Consider the following 13,076-nt stretch of genomic DNA (forward strand, 5'->3'; position numbering starts at 1 on the left):
TTTTAAATAGGATTCATTTCTAGCTACTTTGTTGGTTGATGGCAAATTTTATGGATTGATAACCTAGATACGAAATCGATCCGTCAAATTAATTTAACGATTAATTTAAAATAGGTAGAGTTCTTAAATTCCCGAGAATTTATGTTCAGGTTACATAACCGAGAATATGACAGCATTTAGGAGAATTTAAAAGAATTTATGATTTTTAACAATATTTTTATTTTTCAGGATATATCAGCGGTTGAATATAAATTATTTTCTACTTCGGACAGATTCAGGGATTACAGTGTTTTATACACAAATTAAAATTTTTAAAATGTATTCATTAAAAAAAAAAAATTTTCTACTTTAAAAGATAACATTAACAAAATACTGGAATTTTCAACAAAATAATTAAATTTTTAACATAATAGTTGAATATTCAACCTGACAAGACATTTTTACGCAAAACAAATGAAATTTCAAACTAAAAAATATCAATCTTAAAAAATGGAAACTTCCATTTTATGTTAAAAAATGAATTCTAAAAAAAAAAGAAGTATTTTCCACTAAACAGTTAAATTTTCAATCAGACATAAGCCTTCAATAAAAAAAAGTTTCACAATGTAGTTTAAGTTTGACCGAAGTAATAGAATTTCCAAATAAAAAAGATTAATTTATAACAAGGTAATTAAACTTTAAACCGGCGAGATAACTTTTGAATTTAAAATATAAATCTTAAAACAAAAACAGTGATTTCTTAAGAAAGCGATTCAACTAAATGTTTTAAACAAATTAATTGAATTATCGAGCAAAGAAGACTGATTTTTAACCAAAAAGTTGCAGTTTCATACAAAAAATGAAATTTCTTTTATAACAGATGAAGTTTTAAATCAAAAAGATCAAACTATGAATTTTTTAACAAGAAATAATTTTTTACCCAAAAAATTGAATTATCAGTCAAAAAAGACAAATTTTTAACCAAAAAGGATGACTTTTTAATAAAATTGTTGAATTCTCTAGCAAATAGTTGCATTTTTATTAACAAATATGAAATTTATCTTAAAGCAGAAGAATTTTTTATTACCAAAAAAGTTGAATTTTTATTCAAAAAATTTTAATTTTGTACTAAAACAGATGAATTTGTAATAAAAAAACAATTTTTTTATAAGTGAAAATTTCATCCAGAAAATATTTCAGTTCATTTTTCAACACCAAAATATAAATTTTAAACAAAAAGTAAATTTTCTACGAAAAAGTTACATTTTCAAGAAAATAGTATAATAGCCTAATTTCTAACCAAACAGTTACATTTTTATAAAAAAACAAGATTTAATTTTTACTAAAGCAGGTAAACTTTGAAATAAAAAAGACAAGCTTTCAAAAGCAGAGTTGAATTTTCACCCAAAAAGTAAACCAAAAAATGCAATTTTCTATTAATTAAAATAAATTCTGAGATTCTCATAAATTCTCAGAGAATTTATTTCTCGGTTATATTCTCGGTAATATTCTCATTCTCGCTACCATAAACTAACAAAGTAGCTAGAAATGAATCCTGTGAAAAATATTCATTCCAGGATTAATTCAAAACAGGCCTCCGTGAAAAGTACCCTAATACTTTTTGGTAGAATAGAGTCGGTTGCAGACGCAGGTTATCAAATTACGAATGGATAAATTATTAATTATAGTAATGATAAAATAATTATTATAATAGTTTTTTTATTATTTAAAAATTTCCACAAAAATAAACTTCTTAGAAACCTGTAAACATAAAAATCAAATTGATAAATATAAAAGATAAGGTAAGTTAAGCCAAATCAACAAAAATAATTGTTTAAACAGTTTATTACTATTTTTAGTATTTATCTCTCGGAATAATGCTAGAAAGTTGCAGTTTTTTCTGAGGCATTCAGCTTTTGTCGACTTTTCACTTAACGAGGGATAAAAATTAATAAAGTACAACAAACATAATTGTTCAAAAAAATTATTATTATTGTTTATACGTATCTTCTTATATATTCATGCAAAATAAATGCGTTTTTCCTGGAATTTTTCACTTGTCAACTTTTCACTAAATGAGGTAATAATTTATGCAAGTTAGCAACCATATTCGTCTAGATTTTTATTATTGTTAATAAATATCTTCTCTTAGATAATTGCTAGAAATTTTCGGTTTTTTTATTTTTAGCTTTGCTTTGCATGTTTAGTTTTGAAAAAAAAAATTGCATTTTGGTCAAGATTAAATGTAAATTTTCCTTGAAGTAGTTACTGTGAGACTTTTTGCTTAAATTAATATTTGTTATATTTTCCTAACTAAAAAGTCAAAGAAAAGCTGAAAATTTCAAAACAAAAAGGCAATTTCTAATCATTTCTCTAAGAGAGGAATTTCATAAACAATGCTAAATTATTTTAAAAATTATCCTCGTTGACTTGCGATAATTATTATCTCACAAGGAAAAAAGTGGACAAAATTTTTTAAAAAATCTCAACCTTTTTGGTACAATTTCGAACATCTTTTTGAAACCTTATCTTTAAAATATTTTAGATTTTTCAAGTCTAAATTTTCCAAATAAAAACATTCCAAATGTAAATCATGAAAATTACAGAACTTTTTATTTCATAGTTGCAAAATGAAAAACTCTTTAGTTTTAAAGACGAACAATTAAAAATTTTACCATTTTTAAGAGGTACTCTTGAAAATTTTTAAATGTTGAAAATATAAAATTGAAACTGATCAAATTTTTAGCTTTTTTTGGTACAGTTCAATCGTGATGATCTACAATGTAAAATTCTTACATTTTCAGATTATTAATTAAAAATTCCACAATTTTAAAGATGTATAAGTCGAAATTTTTAAATTTGGATGATTTTGAAGATCGAAAGTCAAGAAATGTCCAATGTTTTCAATATTTTAAATTTCCAAATTAAATTGATTCACAATGGAAATCATCAACATTACAGAATTTTAAATTGCAAACATTCAAGCTTTCATAACTTGCAATTGTAAAATTAAAAAATGTAAAGCTCTTATATTTTAAAGATTTGCAATTCAAAGTTTTTCAATTCTAACAAAATAATAAAAAATCGAAATAAAATATTCCATGAATTATAAGACGCCCGAAATATAAAAACCCAAACTTATAAAGTTCCCGAATAATAATTACAAATGTAATAATTAAGTAACTTGATTCAGGAAATAATTATTGCAACGTTTTGAAACAAATTATTTGGTTTATTTAAAATAATGCTAATTTCCTAAAAATACTTCAATCATACAAAAGGAATGTCTTTGATGAAAATATTTAATTATTATTTTTTCTTAAACAAATAACATTGATTAAAAAATAATATTTCATTGTTTCAGTTCCGGAATTTTATATTTTGAAATTTTCTGTCTGTAAAACTTCCGAAAAAGAAAATGTAAAAAATGATAAAATTACCGAAACATAAAAATCCCAAATTGAAAAAATATAAAATAATGAAATTCCTGAACAGTTTGTAATATTGCCGAATTTGGAAGTCCCAAATAGTATAATTCGAAAAAGAAAATTGCCTAATTATAAAATATCTCACCCTCTAGGATATCTGACTTCAGAAAACTCCCGAATTTGATTAATTAGAGAATTTGGATTTTAATAAATATTATTTATTAATTAGAAATACAATAATAATAAAATATTTTCATTCAAGAAATTTTTTTTTTAATATTTAATTTAAAAAAATTTAAATAACAATAAAGAAAAATACATAGACCATTAAAAAAATGTTCTTTGATCAAAATAGATTAAATTATTCTTTTTCTAACAAATAAATAATATTAATTTACAAAAACTTTTTTAATTTTTTTGAATTTGGGAACCTTATTTACGTCGAATATTTATTTTTTCGGGAATATATTTTGGATAAATATCTTGCTAGAAAATTATTTTTTGAAAATTCATATTTTAGGTTGAAAAGTTTACTATTTGGTTATTTTAATGATTTGACATTATTTTTTAAACTGAAAAATAAATTATTCCATTTTTGGTAAATAATGTAGCTTTGTTAGTTAAAAATTACACTATATAGTTAAAAATTCATGTATTTTATTGTAAAATCGTATTTTTTGGTAGAACATTATTCAATTTCATTGAAAGTTGTTAAATTGTCGAATTTGTTGAAAATTAATTTTTTTGTTTGGTTAAAAATTGATCTTTTTGGTGAAAAAATTATCTTTTTGTTGGAAAAATAATTTGTTTGATTGAAAATTTAGGTTTTTCGGTTGACAATTATCTTTTTTTTTTTGTAGAAAATTATCCTTTTTGTTTAAAAATTCATTCATTTTTGTTAGAAATTAATTTTTATTGTTAAAAACTGAACGATTTGGTTGAAATTTTTTTTTTTCGCTGAAAATTAATGTTTCATACAGAAAACTTAACTATTAATATTAATTTTCAGTTTAAGGATTTTTTTTAGTAGAAAATCTATCTTTTTGGTTAAACTTATTTTGTATATTTGAAGATAATTAACCTATGTTGGTGAAAATCAGTTTTTGTCTTGTTGAATATTAATTAAATGAAAATTATATATTCCCTTTTTGATTGAATTTTTTTTTAAAGTGGAAAAAGCATCCATTTGGTTTAAAATTTATGTATTTTATCGAAAGTCCGTTGATACAAAATAATTTTTTTGGGAAATTAATTTTTGAATTAAATATTTTACTACTAAATTATTTTCATTTCGATTTTTTCAGTCCGAAATTTATTTCTCTCAATGAGAATTAAACTATGTCGTCGGAAAAAGGTTTTTTATTGATGATTAATTCTTTGAACTATACAATCGTTGGTTGAATATTTAAATATTTTGTTAAAAATTCTTTTCTTTTTTGTTAAAAAATAATTTTCTTAGTCGAAAATTCGTCATGTTGATAGAAAATTGTTTGGTTGAATATTTAAATATTTTTTATGTAACTTCGTTTTTTTCGTTGATAATTATATGTTTATCTTTCGTTGGAAGTTGAAATCTCTTTTTGAAAAAAAAATGCTGTAGAAAATAAATTCCATTAACTATACTATTATTGATTGAAAATTAAACTCTTTTGTTGAAAATTTGTTTGGTCGATAATTTTTATATATATTTTTTTGAAACTTCATTTTTTGGATTGAAAATTATTCCTGTTATTTATTAATTTCTTTGCTTGCAAATTTAATTATATTGTTGAAACTGAAATTTTTTGACTGAAATATAATTTTTTCAACGACAGTTAAAATGTTTCTTTTCGGTTAAAAAATGTATTTTTTTTTAGTTAAAAATTAAATTTTTTATCTTGTTTGAAAATTCATCTATTTTTGGTTTTCAACCAAATAAATGAACTTACTGACAAGAATACTAATATTCTATCAAAAGAAGAAGATTTTTCAACAAAATACATGAATTTTCACCCGCATAGTTGAAAATTACAACTAAAAAAATTCAAACCAAAATAGAATACTTAAATTGTCAATGTAAAAATTTCTTTCATAAGAAAAAAAACGAGTTTCCAACAATATATTCAAATTTTCAACTAAGCAAATGAAGTTTCAAACAAATATTTTCTATAAAAAAAAGATTATAAAAAAAATTAATGTGCCACAAACAAGAACGAATGTTTAATAAAATAGTTGAATTTTCAATACGAATGGTATAGTTCAAAAAATTAATTTTCAACATAAAAAAATATTTTTAATCAAATAGTAAAATTTTCAACCAAACAAATAAATTTACAAGAAAAAGCACAATATTCTCTAAAAAAAGACGAATTTTTAACAAAATACAGAAAATATTAACGAAAGAGATTAATTTTTGACTAAAAAACATAAATTTTCCATACAAAAAAATGGTTAAATTTTCAACCTAAGAGATGAATCTTCAAACCGCTATCTAGCAGCTGCTAAACTTATCTATTGTTTGACCCTCATCATGAAGACATTTTGCCAGTGACGTCACATGATGAAAAATTTAATAGAAGAATAATTCAGCCGATAGGTTGTGCTAGCTGTTTTAGGGAAAGTTCCGCGAAAATTCGAATTGGATGAATTTAAAAAAAAATTTTGTGATACAAATTAATAATAAAAGTTTAGAGTATATTCATAAAACAAATTAAACCTTTCGGTTTAAAAAGAGGAACTATATCATTTAAATTACTGGTCAGTTGTGATTGCGTAGTTCTGAATTTTACAAAAATAACGTTATTGTCTATTGAAAAAAATTCAAAGTACATGTTTTGGCAACGGTTTCTATTTTTTTCACCAAATAGTGAAACTTTCAACTAATTAAGATAAATTTGATTTTCAAAGAAGACTCATTTTTAGTGAAAATATACACGCATTTTCCACAAAATTGTTCCAGTCTAAACTAAATATGCTGATTTTCAGTCAAAAGAAAAAGAAAATGAAATTGTGAAATTTTTACTTCTAGAAATGAGTTGTCAAAAAAAAAAATCCCGATGACAAAAATAGACGAATTTTCAAAAAGGAAGAATAATTTTCTATCAAAAAAGATGTATTTCCACCGCCTAGCTGAATTTTCAAGTAGAACTGGAACAGTTAAGATTTCCGTTGAAAAAATGAAAATTTCAGACAAAACAAATCAAATTTTTACATCAAAATAGAATAATTTTTAGACAAGCGAATCAATTTATAAACAAACAAAATAAGTTACTACCAAAAAGGAGAAATTTGAACAAAATACATGAATTTTTAATCACATAGTTTAATTTGCAACCAGAAAAGATATTTTTTTTTTACAAAAATGGAATAAGATTAATATTCCAGCACAAAAAATATTTTCAGCAAAAAACTACAATTTTAATAAACAAAATATGTAAATTTTCAACAAAGCATATAATATTTCAAAGAAGATGATGAATGTTCCAATAAATAATTTTATAAGAAAAAGAGGAATTTATAAAAAAAATTAATTTGCTACCAGAAAGAAAACGAGTGTTCAACAAAACTGTTCAATTTTTACCACAAAATGGTAAAGTTAAAAAAATAAATTTTCAACATAAAAAATAAATTTTCAACAAAATCGGTAAATTTTCACTAATTCCAAACATGGAATATAGTATTCTACAAAAATATGATTTTTAAACAAATTTATAAATTTTCAGTGAGAGATAATATTTAAAACGTGTAATATTTAAATAATCATGCATAACTAAATTTTCAACTAAAATGATAAATTTTTAACCAAATATGGAATAGCTTAATTTTCAACGAAAGAAATGAATTTTCAACCAAAAAAGATTAAGTTTACAAAAACGGAATAATTAAAGAATAATTACAAAAATTAATTTTCAAGCAATAAAAGAATTTTCAAAAAAATTGGTCAATTATGGCGAATTTTTACAACAATATATCAAGTTTCGCCCGTTTTGTTGAATTTTGAACTAAAAAAGGAACATAAGAATAGTTTAATTTTCAGTTTAAAAAACTATTTGATCAGAAAAATGAGTTCCAACAAGATAGTTGAATTCTAAACTAAAACAAAATTAATTGTCGACCAAAAAGGTGAGTTTTCAATGAAAAACATGAATTTAAAAAAAAAAAATAATTTTCTACCAAAAAAAGTTGAATTTTCAACAAAAACAAAATGAATTTTTATGCAAACAAATTAATTTCGAAGCAAAACAAAAACGAATTTAACAAAATAGGTTAATTTTCAACCAATAAATTATTTTTAAGCTCAAAATATGAATGTTTAACCAATAATATTAATTTTTAACGAAAGAGATCTAGCCTGGCGGCTGGTAACTTGAAATACGTACTTATTGGGCTCTCAGCATACAGACATCTTTTTTCAACTGCGCATGTCCAAAAAAGCGTAGGACGATTTAAAATTACAAAGTATAAACTTTTAATATTACGTTATTAATACATTTTTTTAAAGAAATGCACTATTTTTTAGATTTAGTTTCATTCATTTTTCTAAGTGAAAAATTATGAAAAATATTTATGTTTATTATTATTGATAGTATTGATTGATTTCAAATAGACCCGCGCTCATCGGAACATGCGCAGTTAAAAAAATAGCGGTCTGGTAGCATCACTGCCTCTAGAGAAAATCCAGGGCCGTCTAAAAATTACAAAGCCCTTACTCCATAAATCTGAAATTACATTTATAAAGTTGGCCAATAAACGATTACATTATTAGCTTAAAATTCTTAAAAGTAATTTCGTTTTTCACTGATCACATATTAGGGTTATATTTGTACAAATTGGCAATCTTTGTGTACATTTTCGTATTAAAGGGGTGAATGGAATGCAAGCTACGCTTCTGAAAAGCAAGTGTCATTTTTCCGAAGGTCATCAGCTGATTATTGTGTTCCATCCGTCAACAAAACGAATGTAACTATAAAATATTTTGAAGGCCAAGTTAGTTTATAGATTCTAGAGTATAATTTGCACAAAATAAAATTTGTGAATAACAGTAAAATCAAAATTTTAGTGAAAATAAAGGAGAAATAACAAATAATGGAAGGTAAGTTCCCTTTTAGTTAAATGTTCTCCGAAATTCAAATATTGTTTTCATCTCGTAAATATTGATCGATTTTTCAAATCGTTCCAATTTTCGATTGTTTGTTCCGTCTTATTTTTTTTTTTTTTTTGCTAGACACTGTCATTTTTAAATTAAACTATAAAACTAATATTGTGATACAACATTTTTGTATTCTGTGTATAAAATAAAATAAAATCAAGACATTGTTTTTGATAATTGATGAAAATGGTTTTCTTAATTTCAGAATTAATATTTAGCGTTTTTGTACAATTTATAGACAAAAAAACCGGCGCTATTTTGTTAAAATATACGAATTTTCATAGAAAAATAGCTACATAACCTAAAATTGTTTAAAGTCGTAAGTTTAATTTTTAATTACAAATGATGTTTGTTTTAAATAAATTATTCCTGGTAGAGAAGAAAGTTAATGTAACCTTAAATTGTTAGAATATTGTAAATATTAAAAAAATGTAATGGTGTTTTATTTATAAGGACAATATTTAAAATTTGAAAGTGAAAATTCTTTTATTTATTAATATAGAATTACGATTTATTGAATAATTTAAAAAATTAAAATCTCGTCAGTTTTACAAATTTAAAATTTATTTCAATTTTAAATTCTTCAATTTTGAAAATATAGATTTCGATATATTTCTATTTACAAATTTATAAATCAGAATTTAAAGTTCTACCATTTTAAAGAATGACAATTAAACATTCTTATGTTTAAAAAATTTTAGAATTGGAAATTTTTTTTTTTTTTTCTATTAAAAACTTTAATTTTTAAGATTTTGAATATTTCAATTTTGAATGTTTGTAACTGCAAATAATCCTGTTTTAAATATTTTCACATTTAAAGTTCTAGAAATTAAAAAGTAGAAAATTAAAATTCTTGAATTAAAAAATATATATAGCTGCGAATTAATTAATCATTAAAATTAAATACACTTCAATTTTTGAAAATTACAATTTAAAATTCTACAATTTTTAAGTGTTAAAATTAAATATTTTCAATTTTGAAAATATATGTAGAATTTCAATTTCTTAAATTTTAAAGATTTCTAATTAAAAATGTCTAAATTTTGATCATTTTAAAGACCAAAAGTCCAGATTTTTAAATCCAAGTCTTACAAATTGAAGAAATTTCAAATGTAAATAATCATATTTAAAGAATTTTAATTATAAAACTTAAAACTAGAATTATTTTTTCCTATGTAATTTTCAAAATTATTCTTTTTATATTTACAATTCAGTGTTTAAGCATTTTGAAATGATTAAAAAACTTTAAATTACAAATTTATAAATTAGAATTTAAAGTTCTAAAATTTTGAAGACTTACAATGAAATATTCTGGAATTTTTAATGTGTTCAATTCTAAATTTGAACAATTTAAATTTGAAATTTAAATGATCAAATATAGAGAATTTCTAATTATAAAACTTTTATAATTTTTTATTGTATAATTTTCAAAATAATTTTTTTAAAGATTTACAATTCATCGTCTTAAAATTTTGAAAGAATACAAAAATTTAAAAAAATAGAATTGGAACTTATTCAATTTTTTAATTAAAAACTCTTCAATTTTTTTTGATTTGCAATTGAATATTCTTGAATTTTGAATATTTATAACTGCAAGTTATTCAGTTTTAAATACTTTTAAATTTAAGGTCTACAATTTCAAAAGTAGAAAATTAAAATACTTGAATTTAAAAAAAATAAATAATTGCGAATTAATTAATTATTAAAATTAAGAACATTTCAATTTTTAAGAATTTCAATTTAAAGTTTTACAATTTTGAAGTGTTAAAATGGAATATTTTCAATTTTGAAAATATATGCAGAATTTCTAATTTTTTATTTTAAGGGAAGTATAAATAAAAATTAATAAATTTTGATAATTTTAAAGACAAAAGTCCAGATTAATTTTTATTGTATAATTTTCAAAATTAATTTTTTTTTAAATATTCACAATTCATAATTTGGTAATTTGGAAAGTATATAATTGGAAATTATTTCATTTTTCAAATTAAAAACTTGCTTTCTAATCACTTAAAATTAAAAGTTTTACTATTGAAAATTATTGAATTTTGTAAACATAGTATTGGAAATAATAAAAAAAATTTATTTAAACACTCTTCAATTTAAAAAATTGCCAATTTAATGTTCTAGAATTTCTAAAAATAGGAAAATTTTTCAATTTTTAACATTAAAAACTCTTGCATTGTAATGAATTAAAATTAAAAGTTCTACAATTAAAAAATATTAAATTTTGTAAAGAGAGTAATGGAAATTATTTATTTTTTTTTTTAAATGGAAAACTTCAATTTTAATAATTTGAAATTATTATTTTACAGTTTTAAATTTTTTTCAATTTAAATCTTTAATTTCGATGATTTACAATTGTATATTCTTGAATTTTAAATATTTATAACAGCAAATTATTAAATTTTACACATTTATAATTCAAAATTATACAATTTTTAAAAGTAGAAAATTAAAATTCTTGAATTGAAATATATAATTGTAAATTATTTAACGTTTAAAATTCAAAGTTCTACAAGTTGGAAGTGTTAAATATAAATATTTTTCAATATTCAAGATTGCGAATTATTCACTTTTAAAGATTTATAAATATTTTTTTTTTATTTTGATGATTTTAATCATCAAAAGTCCATATTTTTTTATTATTTCTCAATCTTCCCAATCGCAGGATTTTAAAAATGTAAATCATGAAATTTACAGATTTTCGAATTATGAAATTTAAGATTTAAATAATTTTTTATTGTATAATTTACAAATTAAATTTTCTAAATTTACTATTCAGCGTTCTGCAATTTGAAAAGAACAGCAAAGTTGAAAAAAACAATTCAAAGTCCTCCAACGTCGCAGTATTGCAAAGATGAATTTTTTTATTTTTCAAATATAAATACTATTGCAAATTATTAGTTTTCAAAGATTGATAAACAAAATTCTTAAATTTTTATGATTTCGTAAGTGAAAAGCAGAGTTTTCAATAATTATAAATCTTTAAAAATGAAGCAATTTGAAATTCTACACTTTTGAAGAGTTACAATTGGAAATTCTTCAATTTTAAAAATATTTTCAATTTACAAAATTATATATAAGAATTTAAAGGTCTACAATTTTGAAAAACTACAATTGAAAGTTCTTAAATTTAAAAAATATTTTTCAATTTACAAAATTTAATATAAGAATTAAAGTTCTACAATTTTGAAAAATTACAATGGAAAATTCTTCAATTAAAAACTATTTTTAAATTTATAAATATTTATAAATAAAAATTCTAAAATTTGGCTGATTTTGAAAATTTAAAGTTCAGATTCTACAATAAATTCAATAAATTTAAAGTCCTACAATTTTGAAAATTAAGAAATAAAAAATCTTAAATTTAAAACAAATATATAATTGCGAATTAGTTCATCATTAAAGTTAAAAACACTTTAATTTTAAAGAATTACAATTTAAAGTTCTAAAATTTCAAAGAGCTTTTATTATTCAATTTTGAAGATTTATAAATAAAAATTCTTAAATTTGGATTATTTTGCAGATCAAAAGTCCCGATTTTTCAATAATTCGAAATCCTCCAAATCGAAGAAATTTTAAATATAAATCGTCAAATTTACAGATTTTCTAATTATAAAATTTGAAATTTGCATAATTTTATATTGGATAATTTTCAAAATTATATTTTTAAAGATGTACAATGCAGAGTTCTACAATTTTTTAAAAATGAAATGATTTAAAATTAAAACTTCTACAATTAAAAATTCTTCAATTTTAAAAATATTTTCAATTTACAAAATTATAAATAAGAATTAATAGTTCTATATTTTTGGAAAGTTACAATTGAAAATTCTTGAATCTTGAAAATATATAATTAGAAATTATTCAAATTTTAAATTAAAAACTTCCACTTTAAAGATTTGGACTGAAAAATTCTTGAATTTTAAAATGATAGATTTGCAAATTTTTCAGGTTACACATTTATAAATCAGAATACAATTTTTTTTTATAGTTTTGAAGAATTACAATTGAATATTCTTGAATCTTGAAAATATAGAAATTGGAAATTATTCAAATTTTTCAATTAAAAGCGATTTAATTTAAAAATGTACTATTCTAAATCTTCCAAATTGAATAAATTTCAAATATAAATATTCAAGTTTAAAGAATTTTCAATTATAAGACTTAAAACTTGCATAAAATTAAAAATTAGTTTTTTTAAACATTTTAATATGCAACGTTTTACAATTTTAAAGTAATACAAAAATTAAAACAAGAATTAGAATTGGATATTATTCAATTTTTAACATAAAAAAATGTTTCCTTATAATGATTTAAAATTAAAAGTTCTACAATTAAAATTTCTTGAATTTTGAAAATATAGAATTTGAAATTATCTAATTTAAAAAATTTAAAACTCTTTAATTTTAATATTTTGCAATTTAAAGCTCTACAATTTTGAAGATTTGCAATTGAATATTCTTGAATTTTTTATATTTATAATTGCTAATTATTCAATTTTCAAGATTTATAATTCAAAAATCAGTTATAAAAAT

The 13,076-nt window shown here is 20.9% G+C and overlaps 1 protein-coding gene across 1 annotated transcript in view; it reads left to right on the forward strand.

The window, feature by feature from the left end:
- The first annotated feature begins 8,314 nt into the window (after nt 1-8,314).
- The window catches only part of LOC117174301 (rap1 GTPase-GDP dissociation stimulator 1), a 192,121-nt gene continuing 187,359 nt past the window's right edge, over nt 8,315-13,076 (forward strand). The window contains exon 1 of the mRNA XM_033363280.1: nt 8,315-8,478. Within this exon, the coding sequence (XP_033219171.1) occupies nt 8,472-8,478 (7 nt within the window). The 5' untranslated portion in view covers nt 8,315-8,471. The remainder of the gene's footprint in view (nt 8,479-13,076) is intronic.

This window comes from Belonocnema kinseyi, chromosome 1, assembly GCF_010883055.1.
Source record: "Belonocnema kinseyi isolate 2016_QV_RU_SX_M_011 chromosome 1, B_treatae_v1, whole genome shotgun sequence".
NCBI classification, from domain to species: Eukaryota; Metazoa; Arthropoda; class Insecta; order Hymenoptera; family Cynipidae; genus Belonocnema; species Belonocnema kinseyi.